The sequence below is a fragment of the Nanorana parkeri genome, unplaced genomic scaffold (genome assembly GCF_000935625.1).
Source record: "Nanorana parkeri isolate BGI_ZX_2015 unplaced genomic scaffold, ASM93562v1 scaffold1262, whole genome shotgun sequence".
Taxonomy (NCBI): domain Eukaryota; kingdom Metazoa; phylum Chordata; class Amphibia; order Anura; family Dicroglossidae; genus Nanorana; species Nanorana parkeri.
In genome coordinates this window covers 437,779-456,959 of record NW_017307530.1, presented here as the reverse complement: position 1 = coordinate 456,959, position 19,181 = coordinate 437,779, and the positions used below count along the sequence as shown (strand labels likewise).

Sequence of the window (19,181 nt, the reverse complement as noted above, 5' to 3'; positions counted from 1 at the left end):
ATGCTCAGGGGAGGTTAGATATCTCTAAGGGAATTAAGAATTTTTTGACTGATCAAAAAATGCAGCTTCCATCTACTAGTAAACCCTGCTCATCATGGAGGTTAAATGAGAGCTTATTATCTGATCCTCAGGGGAGGTTAGATATCTCTAAGGGGATTAAGAATTTTTTTACTGATCATATCAATGATGATACGGTGTTGCCTACCAAATTGAAAGCGTTGAAATGTGTTAAACGGGGGATACTTATCGCACATGGATCACGACTGAAGAAGCAAAAGGAGGCCGCTGTAAGAAAATTGTTACAGGAAATACATACTTTGGTACTGAAACATAAAGATACATTAGACGGAGGTTCAGGGAGTCTCCAGCTATAAGATAGCAGCTCCCGGACGCCCAGAAGAGAAACAATTTATCCCGGAAAGTTACCAGCAAATTAACTTGTCATCATGTTTGTGTACTTAGGGGGATGGATTTATGATTGCCTCAGAAGGTGGACTGTGAGTTAAGATGTGTTTTCCCATTTGTTAAAAGTGGGTGACAGCTCTTGTATTAACTACTTGTATGTAGGAGTTATGTGCACCAGCTATTGTGAATAAGATCGGAGACCAAGTTTTGGGAAGTAGTTAAACATAATATGGGACCACTTGATACAAATTATCATGAGAATGGAGGAAAGATTACATTGTTTCCAGTTGGCTATACACAGATTGATTGCTGTGCAGAGATACACAGGCGGATTGTAGAAAGGTTTGTGAAAGAGGGATACTTGCTTAGTAAAGCTGGATGGATCACTGCTTATATAATCAGGTACAAATACAGGTTAAAGAAAAGAGAATCTTCTGGACTAATACTTTAACCTGTAACTAATAGTTTAGCTTTTGTTTGCCATCTTCATATGAAGTTGTTTTACATCTTTTTAAAGCGCTGCTTATTTTGGACAATTCCCTTTTTTCTATGCATAGTTAAGTGAAATTTATAAAGAATTGTCTAGTCATTGGGGACAGTAGTGTGAGAGGATGAGTGGGTGTGCATGTTTGGCAACATTGCCAAAGTTTTAACCTGGGTAGGTTCTTTGGTGCGGTGTTTGGGTTTAATTTAATTTTAAATCAATTATAAATTAGTTAATTATTGTTGGATTTTTTAACTCTGTTTCATAAAAATTTAGTTTTTTTAGTTTTAGTTTTAGCTCTCGGTCGATGAAGTAACTATTTTTCAGCAATTTTATCCCTTACTGTGTGGTAATTGTTTGCAATGCTTCGTAGTTTTAGTTACAAACCAAGGTTGATGCTGCAAGGGTTAAATGCATTCCAAGTGTATATCCTGGAATTTTTATGAAATTGTGGCTATTGCACCCGTCCACTGCTGGATGTCGGATGTGTGACCGGGCCCTGGCGTTCCTGGGGCCCAGGAAGGAAAAAGGAGCCCCGTCCCTGGCAGTGGCATAGTGGCAGTGGCATAGCGACGGGGGGTGCGACGGTGCAGCTGTCCCAGCCGCTGGACAGCTAATTAGACAGAAATCCAGGCAAATATTCTATTCCATGTTCTATAATGTCATTGTATTACTAGAAAACTACAAGTCGGCAGTTGAGCTGGGACTTGTAGTTCCCTGTATGATAGAAGACTGTTTTAATTACTGTCCTCATGAAAGTACTAGTAATACAATGCTATTATAGAACATAGAATAGAACATAGTTGAACTTGAAAGTTACTGTACTATAATGGCAATGTATTACTAGTATTTTAATGAGGACAGTAATTAAAAGAGCCTTCTATCATACAGGGAACTACAAGTCTCAGCATGCACTCACTGTCCCTGTACACCTCTCACATATCACCCAGGGAACTACTGCAGGGGGCTTGCATGCTGGAACTAGTAGTTCCCTGGGGGATTTATATGTGTGCGGCAGGTGTACAAGACCATGAGGGCATGCTGGGACTTGTAGTTCCCTGGGTGATGTGTAAGGGTGTACAGGGACAATGGGGGAATGCTGGTTGTAGTTGAACTACAAGTCCCAGCATGCCTTCATTGTTATAACCCAGGGTCACAGTGGTCGCATGTGCAACCAGGCACAGGCATTCTGCTACTTGGGGGGTCTGGAAAGGAAGCTAAGGGCCCAGCCCAGTAACCGCAAAGGCACCAACATTGCCTCCTGGGACTACAGCTCCCAGCAGGCCAATGCTCCGCAGCAGGGGGGGGGGGCTTCATGTTTTTTTGCACCGGGACCCTGAGGTTTCTAGTTACGCCACTGGTTACTATAAAAGGTTTCTACACTGTAAAGCACAATTTGCATTTTTTTAATTTATTCCTAATAACTCAGATACATTTTACATGTTTTATTTATATACTTTGAAGTAACAAAAGCTAAACCAAAACTACAGAATGTAGAAAAAAAGTCCTATTACAAAACAACTGAGTGCTATCCTTCAAAATGCATGTCAGTAGCCTGATTCGGAGCCGGGGTTCGGAGCTGCGTTCTGGGTCAGGAAGGGGCCACAGTACGATCGCCCACACCAGTACGCGTGGCACAACAATGCCTGCATTCCAGTCCGATGGAGTCAGAATTTTTTTCAAATCACACTGGACCAGGACACAGGCACTGATGTGCCACGTGTTCTGATGCGGGCAAACGTACTGTGGCCGGGAGGCGTGGCTGCGGTGCCATTGACTTTGATGCACCGCCACGTTCCCTCCTGCTCCAGAACGCAGGAAGCCAGCCAGAATGCAATACAGTGCGTTCCAGAGGCTGACCACTCTGGAACGCACTGTTTATGGTACGAACCGGCCCTTATAGCTTACAGCTAAAAGATTTTAAATCTGGCTCTGATGGGTGTCAGTCCATTTGTATGCATATCGTTTCCTCCAAAGAAACTACCACCTGTGTCCATGCCCACACAACCAGGTGTATTGAGTGCCACAGAAGACCCACCACCTCCAGACTGAGCATTGAGAATTAACAGCTTCTAACATGTGTGACACAAACTCATTCATGTCTTCAACAGGAGCAATCTTGCAGCAGCAGCAGCCGTGTTCTTGATATAACCACTTCTAGCGGGTGATGTGTATTTATGTGAACCCGCTGGAAATGGTTAATTAAACACATTGGGGGAAATTTATTAAAACTGGAGCAGACAAAATTTGGAGCAGCTATTCATGGCAACCAATCAGCTTCTCTCTTCAGTTTGTTCAGTTAAGATTTGAAAATGAAAGAGAGAAGCTGATTGGTCGTCATGCACAACTGCTGCAGATTTTGTTTGCCCCAGGTTTGATACATTCCCTTCATACTGTATTCTCATATTCTTTATTTCCAATAGAAACACATTCTCTAGTTAACATTATTATTCACCCTCCAAGATCCACCACCTTAAAAAAAAAAAAAAGAAGAAGCCAATATGGCAAAATCCTTGCACCGGCCCTGTTACTACGGAACAGATAGCATCAGCATTCCATCTTTACTACTCTGATCTCTATTATATTGAGAATCTGTCAAAGGTAAAAGACAAAGGGGAAGGCTATCCTCAGCTTAGGAATATATAGAAAAGACATATCTCCCTCCATTAGATCCTATAAAAATGAGTTGTCTTGATTTGCCCTTTTCAACCGAGGAGATAAATTATACAGTATAATAGAAGCCCTCCCAAACGGGAAGAGCCCTGGCCCGGATATACGGCTCTTTTCTTATAAAGAATTTAAAGACGATCTTACCCCAGTACTTAAAGATATGTATAATATTATTTCAGAGACTTGCCCTTTTTCTCAGCACTCACAGGAGGCATATATAGCTCCGATCCTTAACCTCCCTGGCGGTCTGATTATTCAGGATTTTAGCATCCCAAAGCGGTACATTGTTTTTCATGGACATTTGTTGTTTTATATTGTAGGCCTGTAATTCTTAGTAAATCTTAGGAATAACTCACCTAAATCTGTCCAAACAAAAGTCCAGTAGACATCCTAGATATGATAAAGTTTGAAACACGGAATTAAAAAATTATAATATAATTATTATTTTATTATAATTTTTTATAATTATTTATTATATTATAATTTCTTATAATTGTGAAAAAGTGTCAGGCAGGGCATTGGACAATGCTCTAGGGACAAAATTGAAGTGAAATAGTTTGATACATTATGTGTAATTATAGCAGATTGCATTGTATTGTGTGTATTCTGTGTACATTGCAACTTTTCACTTTTGAATTTCACGCCGGCTGTGAGGCCCGAAAATGAAACTAAAAGTCAGATGCCGGCATCTGACTTTTAGTTTTGTTTTCGGGCCGTGTACAGCAGAGGACGCCGCGAGCTCGCAGGGACAAGGTAAGTGACACTTTGTGTATTCCCGAGTCTGGCTCGGGGTTACCGCTCCTGGTATTGAAAATTAACCCCGAGCCAGACTCGGAAATACCACCAGGGAGGTTAAGAAACAGAAAGATCCAGCACAGTGTGCAAGTTGTAGACAAATTTCAGTGATTAATACTGAACTCAAGATATATGCTAAAAATTAAGAATTAACAATTAAGACTTGATATTTAATCCAATGGGCATGCTCCCATAAGACCCTAATGTGCCAACTATCCCTCGAAGTCAAAAAGGCGCTTGACCGTCTTGATTGGTCCTTTCTTGAAGCTTTGTTGATCCAGATTGGTCTGACACATTCATTTATCACAAAAATGTTTGCGCTTTATTCCTGTGTGACTGCGAGAATTAGGGTTAATAGCTTACTATCACAACCTGTTAAAATAAATAATGAGACACGTCAGGGATGCCCCTTCTCACCATTATTATATATCTTGGCAATGGAGCATTTAGCTAATGCTATTAGGATGAACAAAAACATATGGGTATGGAGGTGGGAGATAGGATGCACAAACTCAGTTTATTTGCTGATGACCTGCTCCTCTATATCTCTAACCCCCTTATTGGCCTGCCATCATTGTTAAAAGAAATAGAGCTGTTTGGACTATTAAGTAACTATCGTATAAATGCATAAAAATCTGAATGGATGGATGTTTCGCTTCCTCCACATGAGCGGGAGGCTATTCGGGCTGGCTACCCATTCAGGTGGAGAGATATCTTTAATTTAAATATCTTGGGGTGCATATGGCGCTACGAGAATCAGACGTTTACGAATTGAACTATGTGCAATTATTGGGGGAGATGCAGCATCGATTAAATAGTTGGGGCCCGAAAATGCATTCGTGGATGGGAAGGGTGGAGTTGATTCAAATGGATATCTTCCCAAGATTTATTTATCTATTTCAGACTATTCCGATTAAAATTCCAAGATCTTATTTTAGAACCTTGAGGACAGCTATGATCAAATACATGTGGGGATCTACTTCACCACGATTAAGACACGTATACTAGTAATGCATAGACAGGATGTGGGAGCAGTACTTACACATATGGAGTTGTATTAGTGGTGCAGCAGTTTTAACTCGTATTACAGACTGGTTTTCCTCTACCAGAACCAAATTGTGGATATCTATTGAACAAGCAGTTACTTAATTAATACTGACCTCAATCCCATGGATTCGCCCCAGAAAAGGCTGATCCAGGGGCCTTTACCTCCACTAGTTAAGACACTTATAAAAATTTGGGACAGGACAATAAAACTATATAATATATCAGACTATGAGGGACCTCTCTCCCCTATATTAAGCAATCCAGATTTCCCAGCAGGGTTGGCTTGCCCAGGTTTTTTGAAATGGACCGCTATGGAACCAGCCCTTATTATTCAAGCAATTTCAGATCATGGTATATATCTTTTATCTCTTGTGATCCCAGAATGTTGTTCCACATGAGGACAGTGGTATGCGTACTTTCAGCTTAAACATTTCATTACTGCTCTTTCGAGATTTAAACCTCTTAGGCGAGATATGACTCCCTTTGAGGACTTGTGTATGAACCAAAAGGAAAGCAAACATAAACTATCAAAGATATACCACATTCTCCTAATCCAAGCCTTCTCTGATAGACCGTTTTATGTGAGGGGATGGGAAACAGAATTGGGCTATAGACTATCCCAAGATGATTGGAGACAATCTTTTGTGTTAACGTTTAAATCAAGTATTTCAAGCTATATCCAGGAAAGGAACTTTAAGATATTGACAATATGGTATAGATACCCCACTTTATTACATAAGAATAAGAATCTTTCCAAATATATCCGATCAATGCTGGAGATGTGGAGTAGAGAGAGGTACCATGCTACATGTATGGTGGTCCTGTCAAGAGATTCAACCTTTTTTGGAAATGGTATATAAAATAGAAGCACATTTTATTAAGGGACTGTTTACACCTGAGGTCGAGCTATTGACTATTATACTAGAACTGATTAAGGAAGTCAAGAAAGGCTTATTTAGATTTTTTTTATTTGATGCAAGAACTGTAATAGTTAGATATTGGAGGTCTCAAGATACACCTCAAATTAAAGATTGGGTCAAAGAAATAAATTTTTTAAGAAGGATTGAAGAGTTAGTAGTGCGATCCCAGTACAGGTACTCACAATTTATGGTGAAATGGAAACCATGGATAGAGTCTGACATCACTAATCATTTTAAAAATTCATTAAAGAGGCACTAAGAGCTCAGCTTTTTTTCTTTGAGAGCAGAATCTTGGCAGTCTGCCAGCCCTCTAATAAAACACACAGCTGATGTCTCTGAGCTGTTGGAAACCAACTGAAACAGCACTTCAGAGTCTTTCTTGTGATTTATGAGGAAGTTTGGAAAATAATTACTTCACAACAGAGGCAGCTAGAGATGGTTTGGTTTACTGCTTGTTAAGTGTATGTTAATAGTTAATAGTATAATGCCTATATTAAGGGTATAGGTTCACTTAAATTTTTTTTATTAGTACAGTGGTAGATCTTTTATGTAAGATTTAAAGTTTTTAATGTTGTTTATTAATAAAAGGTGTTAAAACTAGGCTTGCTCTACGTATATTTTTTAGTTAAACTATTTCCAAAACAAGAGGCAGAATTGAGTGAAATACAGAAATTTATTGACATACACCCATACAATCAATTCAACAGTTGCACAGCATCGGTAGTGCCATTCTTATATTATAAGGATCTAACCAATGTGCAATATGAGCTATCTGTATTTCAGAAGGTGAGGTAGGGTATATAGAAAAAAGCCAAAACTTCTTATTTCATGTCTAACTAAGCTACCTAGATTTGCTCACTACTAGTCTATTATATTCTTTAGACAGGATGTTTTCCAGAGTGTTTAGAGGATTTACAGTTCCTGCATGTTTACATTGTTTTCACAGATATTGTAAGCTACTTGTATACACAATACAGGCGTATCAATACTCAATGCAGTCTTTTTATTCATTTGATATGCAACACCTATTTTTAGACAATCTGTGCTGCATAACCTATTTATCACCTAGCAAATCCTAATACCTCAATGCTTTGCCACCTTACACATCATGTCCCTAATGTGTTAAGAATTTCTGCCACAAAATCCATAATGGAAGACTTCTTGATACCTGTAAATTGGATTTATTCTCTGTATTGGATTTCAATTTTTGAGGGTAACTATTGACTACAACGCGGAAGGAAAATCTGCCAAGGTACTGGACAGGAAAGGGTTTAGAAGAGTGAGTATGTATTTCCCTTATTTCCCTTATCTTTCTATGACAGCATTTCGAAGTTTATCATGGTAGGTCACTATACACAGCCTGATTAAGACAGGGAATACAATACCAAGTACCACAAAGGTCATTACAGCAGCAGATATATTACATGGTCCCTTTTGAAAAGAAATGTCACTACCTAGCTGTACTTGCATGTGCTGTTCATGAAGCTGTGGACAGTTAGCTGTAACCTAGTGAGCCCCAGAATACTTTTGGAACACAGTTAAAAATAATGGACAATGCGAATCAGACCCATTATAGCCCATGCAGTATTTTATGTATTTATTCTAAGAATATTTATATTAGATTGTGAGCTTCTTAAGGTGCCCATACACTGCACGATTCTCGTACGAGAATTGCGGGAAATCCCGTACGAGAATCGTGCAGTGTATGGAAGGCCGTCGAACCAGCAGGCTAGAAAACCCGCCGGGAATCGTACGATTCTCGGCGAGTTAGTGGCCTGCTGGTTTGACAACTGCCGAATGGGCCGGGGTGCGCACGCGCACACAGCCCGTTTGCAGTCATCGTAAGCCTGCCCCTCATTGCAGTCATCGTAAGCCCGCCCCTCATGGGGGCGGGCTTGCGATGATCGAGAGTACGATCTGCCTGTCCAAGATGGGCAGATCGTACGTTTTTTTAATCACTTTACAACCATCACAAGACTAAGGTCTTGCGATGGTTGTACAGTGTATGGCCACCTTAAGGCATGTTTTGTATGTAGTGGTGTTGATTTACTAACGAGGTAGTAAATGTTCAATTAGCAAAATGATTGATAGCAAATAGGGTGAACCTGTGTTCACTTTACATTCCCAATCATGTGACAGAGAAATTAGAAAAAAAAAAACCTACCATATTATTTGTTGACTAAAGGTAGCATCTTATTTTCTAACTGGGCTTTATATTTATCTAAAGCTCTGTTGTTCTTTTTCTTATTAATAATAATATCAATAATAATAACAACAACAATATTTCAATTATCTTTGCTGTGGATTGATAAGTAGTGGAGTAGACTGCACTGTCCCTTCCAACCTATTTCTAAATAATCTTTAGATGTGCATTGTGGTAAAATTTACGTAAACAAGCATACATAACTGTGGCAAAAAATTAATATATGTATAAGTCTTGCAGGACCATGAAATATACAATGTTGGCTTAAATAAACGTAACTAATTAGAAATATATAATTATCATCACATAATAATGTGTTAGAATTTCTTCTATAATTGAGGGTAAAGTACAACTTTGTTCTATCTGCCATTTTTGGCTTAGGAGAGGCTGATTGCTCTGTTCTTTATCAAGAAGACATCATTACAGGAAAACATTTACCCAACAATCATAGTTTTAACTCTAATGTTCTGTCTGCATATGCTTCTAAATATATAAACATATACTTTCAAATATATTTTATATATAATTATATATAAGCCAACTTAATGTTAGGTTTATTGGTCCTTAAAGCATGATTTACAGGCATGGTTGCACCCTTTAACAGTTGTGCCCATGGCCAGAGTGGTGCTTCATTTTGGAGACATGGCTGACCGAGGCGAATCCTCCCTTTTGATTGTGATGCTGGTGTCCTCCATGGTGTCCCCCCGAATGGTGTTTTCCTCCAGTCCTGGAGTGTAGAACAGCTAGGAAAAATAAAGTTGGTAACATTTTAGAATTCAGTGGGAAGCAATGCTGAATTGTTCTAAAAGGCTTCCAAAGCTAATATTCTGTCTTCTAGTATTTGATGGGACAATATTGAAAAAAGCACTCAATAAAATAATGTGGGCCTAAAAACCAAATCTATATTTACACTAACCAGGCCATAATTCAGTTTAAAGTATCCTGGAGTTAGAAACCAAGAAGTATAGAGAGAATGACCCAAGCCAATAAATAAGCTGCTTACAAATTTATGAACACCTATGAGCATAAACAGTATAGCTTTGAGTATGTTTGTTAGATATGTATATTAGAAAAACACAAACAACAGGCAGTTAACCTAAACCTGATTTAATTATATGCAACTTTTGCCCAGACATAGGGTTAATTTAATCTTGTGTGCATTAAATTAGCTTTTGTCCATAATGCATTCTGTCACTTAAAACTCCATAATAATTCATATTGTCTTATAAGGTTACTTACAAACATTAACATGACCATCAGAAGCCAATCTGAAAAATAAATAATGATAATAAACAGGATTACCATCTAAAATTCTTTAACAAGGTCCAGCAAATATTTAAACATAAATAAAATGCTACATTTTAAAATGTGTTACTATTTAACCTCCCTGGCTCAGGGACAAGGTGAGTGTCAGTTTTCTCTGCAGCCCCGAGTCTGGCTCGGGGTTACCGCTCCTAGCATTGAAAATTCACCCCGAGCCAGACTCGGGATTACCGCCAGGGAGGTTAAATATGTTACTAATTACTATGACCTATTTATGTCTTTTTTATTTCTCTTTCCTACCATTTTCAATTGCCTTACACTGGTATGATTTTAAGAAATGTCACACTTACCTGTACTCCTCTCCCTCCAGCATCTTTTTATAAGTGGTGATCTCAATATCCAGAGCCAGTTTGACATTCATCAGTTCCTGGTATTCTCTCATTTGGCGAGCCATGTCCTGCTTGGCCTTCTGTAGAGCAGCCTCCAGCTCAGCCAGCTTATTTTTTGCATCCCTGACAGCAGCTTCACCACGTTCCTCAGCTTCACTGATGGCAGATTCCAGTGCAGCACGCTAGAAGAAAAGAGAAGGGGATACTGTTTCCAAAGTTTATTTCCTATAAAACATTATAAACCTGACTTTACACAGACTGATGAGGTCACCTCTCTGCTCTCTCCTCCTGTCTCTTCCCGTGTCTGCATGCTTTCTGTCAATACTTGTACACTACAGGGCACTTGATTGGCTCTTTGTACTACCCCTCCCTCAAATAAAAACATAACCGCATTCTTTGAAGCTCATGTAGTATATATCTGCCTAAAGCTCAGCTTTAACTAATTGAAAATATACTAAAACACAAGCAAACTGTAACAAAATGACAATATACCAAAAGTGCATTTAACTTTAAATGATATAGCAAGAAAAACGGTTGTTAAAAAGGTTGTTAGACTAATATTCCATACCTGAGATTTGGCACACTCAATTTCTCCTTTAAGTCTCTGAATTGTTCGATTAAGTTCAGCAATCTCGTTTTTACTGTTCTGTAGGTCATTGTTGTTCCTTCCAGCTGCCATTCTCACATCTTCAAACTGAATGCAAAACAGTCAATAATCAGTAACTCAGGCTACTTTCATGGCCACTTTGTGCCAAAAGATAAAGTGCCACTCACCCGTGACTGATACATGGCTTCAGCTTCAGCTCTGCTTCTGTTAGCAATCTCCTCATACTGAGCTCTGACCTCAGCAATCATACTGTCCATGTCCAGATCTCGGCTGTTGTCCATGGAAACTACTACTGAAGTGTCTGAGATCTGAGCCTGGAGCTGAGAAATCTCCTGCAAGTTGCAATAGTTAATAACATATTAGTTTGACATTTTCAGGCTTTTTAAATAAAACATTGGTGATCTTCAAATGACAGTAGTCAAGTTTCAGTTTCCTATATTCAGAGTAGAGAAAGGTCCTTTCTTGCTGATTGCCATGGGGACTGCATCTTACTTCTTACCTTACTAAAGTAAACCTCTGACATTTACGACTTTCCCAGTTATTTGTATTCTGATGCTGTACAAACATGTTCTATTAGGATGCAGTCAAAATTGAATTATACATTTACCACAATTGATATACAAACAGCCCCGCCTTCCTCCCCAGTCCTATGTAGGCGACACCAGTTCTCCGCTGAGTTACAGAAAGGCATAGCTAAATTTCAGGTGTCAAATGAAGCAGAGGCTCCATTTGTGGACAGTGGATGAATAGCTCCCTCTTGTGTAGGTACTCCAGACAAAATTGTACTTTGGATAAGAAAGGAAGGATTACAATCTCAGTCAGCTGTTTGCTGCTTCCTGTGTCTTTGCTGAAGAGTGTTTTCCACACTTTCTGTCTTGGAGGCATGGCAGTAATTAAAAAGATATGAAAACAGTCAGTAGAACAGATGTCTCCATTGGCAGATATCCTTTCTATACCTGATCCAGTCACAATGTCTAAATTTTGGATTTCCCATCACTTTATGCACTAGTCATAACGGTCATTGGGGCAGGAACTGAGAATAATTCTCTCCAACATAGACACAGATAGCAATTGACAGTTAAAAGAGGTTCTACCCCCACCTGATACTAATATGAGCCAAGGGGGATACATTTGTACATAATGATGGTTGCTGAAAAATAAATTAAACCTTAACATTTAAAGTGACATTAAAGGATAATTTTTTTCCCTGTTAATGTCAGCACTTACCTTAAATGATGTCTCTTAATCCGATCTTCCTCTTCTTTCCTGTCCTTTTCCGCCTTCTCTCCAGCGCTGCGGCAGGTGTCCGATCCAGCGCTGATTCTTCTGTCCTTGCTGGCACTTCCAATCCCACAGTGTCTGCATGCAGGTGCATGTGTCCATAGACTTACCTTGCGTCTCTCCTCGTCTCCCGGCCGAAAATGCAAACTACGCATGCACCCGCCCCAAGATGCTTTGCGGCCGCCAGAGCAGTTTCGGATTCTTGGACGGGAGCCCGCGGCAAAGACGGGGGAAGTTTAAACTACTGTTAAAGCTGTTTAAGAAACAAAAACATTTTTTCATATAGCTACTGCTTTCTAGCAGTAGATATATGCAAAAAAAACGGAGGGTTTAGAAACCCTTTAAATAAAACAGGGCCTGTGTTTATAACATCAAATAATGTAAGTGACACATTTCAAAACAAGTTTAAAATATTTTAAAAATGAATATATGTTTATTTTACCGCATCATAAAGAGTCCTCAGGAAGTTGATCTCATCAGTCAGGGAATCGGCCTTTGCCTGCAGCTCAGCTTTGTTCATGAAAGCAGCATCAACATCCTACAATAAAAATGTCAAACAGTCATGATCTCCTTCTGCACAAATGCATGCTTCTATATTATGTATGCTTCTTGTTAATGTATATGCCCAAGATTCTGGAGTGAATAATTATCCCTTACCCTCTTTAGAGATACAAATTCATTCTCTGCTGCTGTTCTTCTGTTTACCTCATCTTCATATCTGCAATTAAATCACATTTGGTAAAATCATGTCCAGCTATGCTGAAAAGTTATTTTGCATAGATTAGATTAGCATATTTTATGTGATAATATGCTAACACAATGAGTGGCTGTCATACACAAACTTTGTAGCAAGTTATTATAGGAAACCAACATAATCCAGGGGAAATTGCTAACAGTCAAAATGGTCATCAATAGTGATGTCTTAATGTAAATTACTATCCAAGTTAGGCTTAGACTACCTGTCTGACAGTGTTGGTACTTATGTATGTGTTTCATAAGTCTGTTGCTAGAATGAGCTAGAATGAGCTACTCATCTATTGAATAATATGTTTAAAAAAAAGATTTTTTTCGTTTAAGCTGTGCGTAATACACATTGACCTAATTGCTTACATTTCATTATTTTCAGACTTGATTATGTTAGTTGATGATGGTGTATTGTTAAGGGTTAATAAACTTCTAGAAGATAGAATAAGCATTCTGGTAACTGTTTGCATTGTTAGACATATATCTTTACTATGTGACATATGGACAGGACTCTCAAATTATGCTACATTGTAAGCTCAAACTAGATTGATGTGGTTAATCATGTAATATGATGTATTCCTTAAGACAATGTATTGAAACTAATATCAATGTGATTATGGGAACTGTAACTATTTATGAATAGTGCTTGGCACATATGACATATTTTCTATGTAGTTTGCTGTATATTGTTCAGTATAGGCTTTTTATCTATTGAATCTACCAAATCATGAAAGATGAGTTCTCCCCTTGGGTGGAGATCCCCATTGGCTGTGGTTCATGTGGCACAGGGACCGATGTGGTGTCATGACCTGGGACCTCTTGGACTCCATATACTCAATCCATCCGGCCCCTAGATCTAGATGTCCCCTTCCGCGGCATAAATCTGCAATCTGTGCTGTGAGAGCCGCCCTACTCCTGTACGCAACCAAGGGAGCGGTCCCTGGGAACGGCTTCCCTTGTTGCCCAGGCAGCGTCGGATGGGGCGTATATGGCGCGTGCTTGCCGGACGCGCGCATGCGCTATGAGGAGTCCATACCGCTGATTGGCGACCTGAAAACCTAGGTCTGGTCGGTCCAGTTCAGCGGTGGGGGCTATTTAAGGGAGAGGGTTTAGCTGGGTTAATGTGGAGAATGCAATGGAGCTGTAACGCGGAAGACAGGTCAGGGATCTCTCCCTGGGTCACTAATGAGGTACTAACCTTTCCCCTACTAGAAGGATAGCCGACTATATACAAGCTCTCATATGATGTACTTTGAGCTGACTGGGGGAGCTCTATTTGGTGGTGAGGGATGGGGCGAATTTGTCTTTGAGTGAATATATCACTTGTCTTCTTTACATACACAAAAGAGACAAATATTGGAGCACTTATTGGGAAGGTATGATGGACAGTATAAGGTGATAAGTGGCCTTATATTACCATCCATGCACCATCCATGCACCATCCATGCACCATTTTATTCACATTAATTTACACACTATCATAAACACCAATGTTATCACACAAACACAGGTGATGATTCACTTTCAGTCATTTGCTTGGACACTAATAATACATATATAACATTAATACAATCTCACACCATTTGAACCAGTACCTAACACACACACCACACTTATGGTGTTCTATATGTTTGGAATGTACTAAGTTTCACCACTATTTTTGATATTTTGGCATTATTGTTTGTCACTGTCACGTTTGATTAAATCATAATATTCCTCTTTCATATATAGAAATCCACCTATACATTTACTCCTTTCACAAACAGCTAGGGAGCTACCAATAGACTCTACCCACTTATATGTACTATATTTTTGAAAGAGCAAACATTTTACAGATCAAACACAGGGGCTTTTAATTGAAGTATTCCTCTATTTGGCTGATTCTAATGAACCAAGGAACAATATGTACACGTTGAATCACTTATCTGGAACGGTAGTCCCCATGTTGAGCTATGTAGGAACAGTGTCCCTAGATTATACAATCTTACAATAAGATCCTTTCCCTAGCGGTTTTGGCTGGGCTTCCACTGTGATTCCCAGGCACTCTTTTCCGTATGGCCCCGAGGTCCCAGGTATGACGAGGGACTGAGAGTGATGGCTAGGTTTTCCTGACCGCACTGTCATCTCGGTCCTCTTAACATCGGTCCTTTCCAGGCACTTAAATGCGTCGGGTGAAGTGCCGGATGTTCCCCTTTGATGGGGGTGTCTATCTATGTTGAGATTTACAATATAATGAATGTTCTAGGAGCTATATACTGTGCAATTCTGCTATGTGCCCTATGTGACCATACATTAAGAGAATAATTCTATGCAAGAAAATCTTTTTATTGCCAGATCAATACATACAATGGTCCCCTGAAGAAGCAACTGGCGAAACCCGTTGGGATGAATCAAGCTAGACATGTATTTGGATACTGTATGAAGGATAGATCCACTATCCTGACTACATAAATCTAAGTGTATGGACTAAAAATGTGTTCACTGGGCATATGCTAACCCAAACATTATGGCTCTCAAGCTGTCTCCTGAGGTTACTAATAAAAGCCTCAAACAAAGGTTCAATCTGGCACCTGGCTGTCCTCTGCTCCTGCAGAAGACCCCATTTGGTCTCCAGCATCTTGTTCTGTTGTTCAAGGAATCTCACCTAAATCAAACAAAACACAATAATTCATAACCTATTTGTTTGCTACATGTAAAAAATCTATCTTAAAAAAACTGCCTTTATTCATTTTTATAATCAGTACTTGAAAATCTGTTATGGCTCAGTAAATCTTCAACTCTATTGCAGGAACTTTGAACAACTATAACAGGGTTATTCACTAAAGGGTGAAGATTTTGGAGAAGGCAGGAGAAGTGAACAATCTAGGAAAAAAATAGCGGATTTGGAAAAATTCTCCAATTCAGCTTACTTTCCAGTTCAGCTATGTTGTCCTAGATTGTTCACTTCTTCTGCCTTCTCCAAACTCTTCACCCTTTAGTGAATAACCCTCTAAATTTCCGAATCACATTTTATCTTAACCCCTTCATGACTGAGCTAGTTTTCAGGTTCTGTTCATAAATGACTGACACACTTTTTGCATTTTTGCTGTGTGATTCTTCCACAACAGTAATATACTTTCTTACTAAATGTACCCACACATATTATTTATAGTTTTTAGAGGACAGATAGGGCTATATAATTATATCACATATGTGTACCTAACCCCTCACTTAGTTTGAATAAAATAAATAAATGAGGAAAAAAACACTTTTTTCACAAGTTTTGATTATTATTTTTTTTTAGTATAAAAATATATTTATATATAATTTTTATTTTCCTAATTTTTCTTTACACTTTATTTAATTTTTTATACTTTGTAAAAAAAAAAATTAAAACATTTTTTTTTCTTGTCAGTTTATATCAAGCAGTCACTATGACTGCTTGATAAATTAAATTTGAGGTGAGTCACTGCTACCTCTCTGCTATTTTCAGCTGTCAAATACAGGATCGCAAATTGCGGTCCTGTATTTGCATGTAACGGCTTCATTCTTTCATTAATGAAAGGAAGAAGCTTTTACAAAAAGCTTAATTATTTAATTAATGAATGCCTCAATACTGAGGCATTCATTAATGTCTGGTAACTGCTGAGAATCAGCTGTTACCAGCATTACAAAGCCTGATATAACTTGTCACGTACAGTGTACGTGGCCAGTCATATAGGCACAAAGTGCCGGGACGTACACTGTACGTCTCCCGTCACGAAGGGGTTAAATGGGCATAGCAAGAATGGTGTTTCTAGCATTTTTCCTAACCCTAATATACTGCAACTATGTTGATTTGCCTTCTCAGATAATCAGTTCAGCAGACAACTCTTATTCAAACTTTAGTATTATTATTAATATCATACAGGATTTATAAAGTGCCAACAGTTTGCACAAAGCTATACAAAATGGAGGGGGGGGGGGTATTGGTAACCAAGGAGCATTATAAATAGTTTAAAATTAAGTGACAACCAACCATTAGGATTAGAGTAAAAAAGTTTTACCTTGTCAATGAAGGAAGCAAACTTATTGTTGAGTCCTTTAATTTGGTCCTTCTCTTCGGTTCTTACTCTTTGAATACTTGGGTCAATCTCCAAATTAAGAGGAGCTAGTAGGCCTTGGTTCACAGTAACAGGGGTGATTCCTCCACATTGTCCTCCAACTCCACGACCAAGCCCAACAATATTGCCAACAGTTTGCACAAAGCTATACAAAATGGAGGGGGGGGGGGTATTGGTAACCAAGGAGCATTATAAATAGTTTAAAATTAAGTGACAACCAACCATTAGGATTAGAGTAAAAAAGTTTTACCTTGTCAATGAAGGAAGCAAACTTATTGTTGAGTCCTTTAATTTGGTCCTTCTCTTCGGTTCTTACTCTTTGAATACTTGGGTCAATCTCCAAATTAAGAGGAGCTAGTAGGCCTTGGTTCACAGTAACAGGGGTGATTCCTCCACATTGTCCTCCAACTCCACGACCAAGCCCAACAATACCAAATCCAGATCCATGTCCACTTTTTCCTGAACAATAACTTCCGACTGACATCTTATGTCCTTTTGATCCAATACTATGGGCACTTGCACTGGTGAAGGAATGTTGTATCTTGTGGCCATGCCCAGCATGCTTAGAAGTGTGTGATAAGATACTGTGTGAAGAATGTTTGGGTAAGGCAACAGAACAGGAGCTGAAATGCTTGTGTCCAGAGGAGGCCATGATGGATTGATGAGACATGATGGATCTTCTCACCAAGAATGTAAGATGCAGTGCTTTTGGAGCTTTGAGATCCTAAGGCTGTGTCTATGAGCAGATGCCTGGTCCTTTTTATACCTGAAGTGGGTGTAGTCATAAAATCATAGGCTGTTATTATATCTTATGATTCCAGCTAGGTAGCATCAGATCCTCCTTGTTTCATATGAAATAAAACAGTCATAGTGTATGTTATAGCATTCCATTTCTGCTAATATAAAGACATCAGTAGAAGCAATGAGCAATCTCAAAACAAACATGAGTCTGAGTCTAGGTTCAAACTTTTCAGCTGAAGCTTGTTACATTACCGTATGCTTGTTAATACGTGTTTTTTTTTAAATTAAAATGAGTTGCCTAAAGTTAATGGGCTGGCAATGCACCTCAACATGGCAGAAATGGGGCATGTGCCTCATGTGGCAGCTCACTGCACTGCAACTCACATTATTGCATTGCTGTAAGTTGTGCTGTGCTGCAACACACGTCCGTTGGCAAAGTGCATTGGGATGTCATTCAGAATGAATGGCACCAAACTGTACAAACACAAGTAATGTTCTATGCACCATAAACCATGAATCATGCATTAATGAGCCTGGGAGACCCCTCCAGATATTGGTGATGGCTTTCTAATACATACTACATATTATTGTCAGAACTATTTGGGGCTAAAAGGAAGTAAACTATAAGCCCTATACATATTATTCTACATATTGTAACATGGGCATCCTGGAAGACATCTTTGTTCTGTCTATTCTATCAATATATAAGGTGAATTTGAGTTCATGGTTTCTGGACAAAGACTCTAACATCAGTGATTCTTAGAGCCTTACCACATACATTCCCAGGTAGTAAATTGTGGGGCTACTAGACAACAACCACAAGATAAGAAATGGCCATGGGGCCAGACTGTTTTAGAAGCAGATTGATTGACCATAATGAGTAACGTCTGTGTCTTAGTACAAATTACTTAATTCTCAAGGTATTTGGAAGAAAATTTAATTGCTGTTGTTCAGACTTTCTCAAAGCTGTCTATTTCTTAAGGAGACAGTAAGTCTGACAGATGCTGTCCCAAAACAGACTGCCTGTTAAATGTATGGTTTTGTTCAAGGCTTAGATCAGAGGTCATCTCAAGGAATAATATTGGAATTTTAATGAAAAGTCCAAAATTATTTCTAGTCCAATTTTGCCCCCCCTTTAGGTAATTACAGGGATAGTGTTAAGAAAAGTGACACCTTTCTGATGTCATAATTAGGTTAAAGATAAGCCATCTCCACACACATTTTTGGGTGAAATTTTTTTGGAGAAAGTTAAGAGTGAAAAACAGAAAGAGTGAAGAAGGAAAGAATATGCAGGAGGATGTACATAGATCCTGTAGGGAGTGATCTGAAGCTGATTGATGGGATGACCAGGGGAACTGAACCAAAGAGGACCTGAATATCTCTTGTTCCTACACAAAAAGCTGACATCTCTTAGACAAAAGCTTTTTTTACATTTTTGGTAAAGTATACATTTATATTTATCTGTAGGCAATTGACTAGCCATATATATCTAACTAGACCATTTGGTCCTTGTTAGCATCTTAACTGAATTGAAGTAACATTTCTAACTG

The 19,181-nt window shown here is 38.8% G+C and overlaps 1 protein-coding gene across 1 annotated transcript in view; it reads right to left on the bottom strand.

The window, feature by feature from the left end:
- The window catches only part of LOC108797345 (keratin, type II cytoskeletal cochleal-like), a 29,785-nt gene extending 12,334 nt beyond the window's left edge, over window positions 1-17,451 (bottom strand). Inside the window, exons 1-10 of the mRNA XM_018568927.1 lie at window positions 17,264-17,451; window positions 16,834-17,035; window positions 15,256-15,452; window positions 12,722-12,782; window positions 12,507-12,602; window positions 10,951-11,115; window positions 10,745-10,870; window positions 10,138-10,358; window positions 9,768-9,792; window positions 9,176-9,267 (exon numbers count right to left, since the gene is read on the bottom strand). Coding sequence (XP_018424429.1) covers window positions 9,176-9,267; window positions 9,768-9,792; window positions 10,138-10,358; window positions 10,745-10,870; window positions 10,951-11,115; window positions 12,507-12,602; window positions 12,722-12,782; window positions 15,256-15,452; window positions 16,834-17,035; window positions 17,264-17,451 — 1,373 coding nt within the window. The remainder of the gene's footprint in view (window positions 1-9,175; window positions 9,268-9,767; window positions 9,793-10,137; window positions 10,359-10,744; window positions 10,871-10,950; window positions 11,116-12,506; window positions 12,603-12,721; window positions 12,783-15,255; window positions 15,453-16,833; window positions 17,036-17,263) is intronic.
- Between the last annotated feature and the right edge of the window lie 1,730 nt (window positions 17,452-19,181).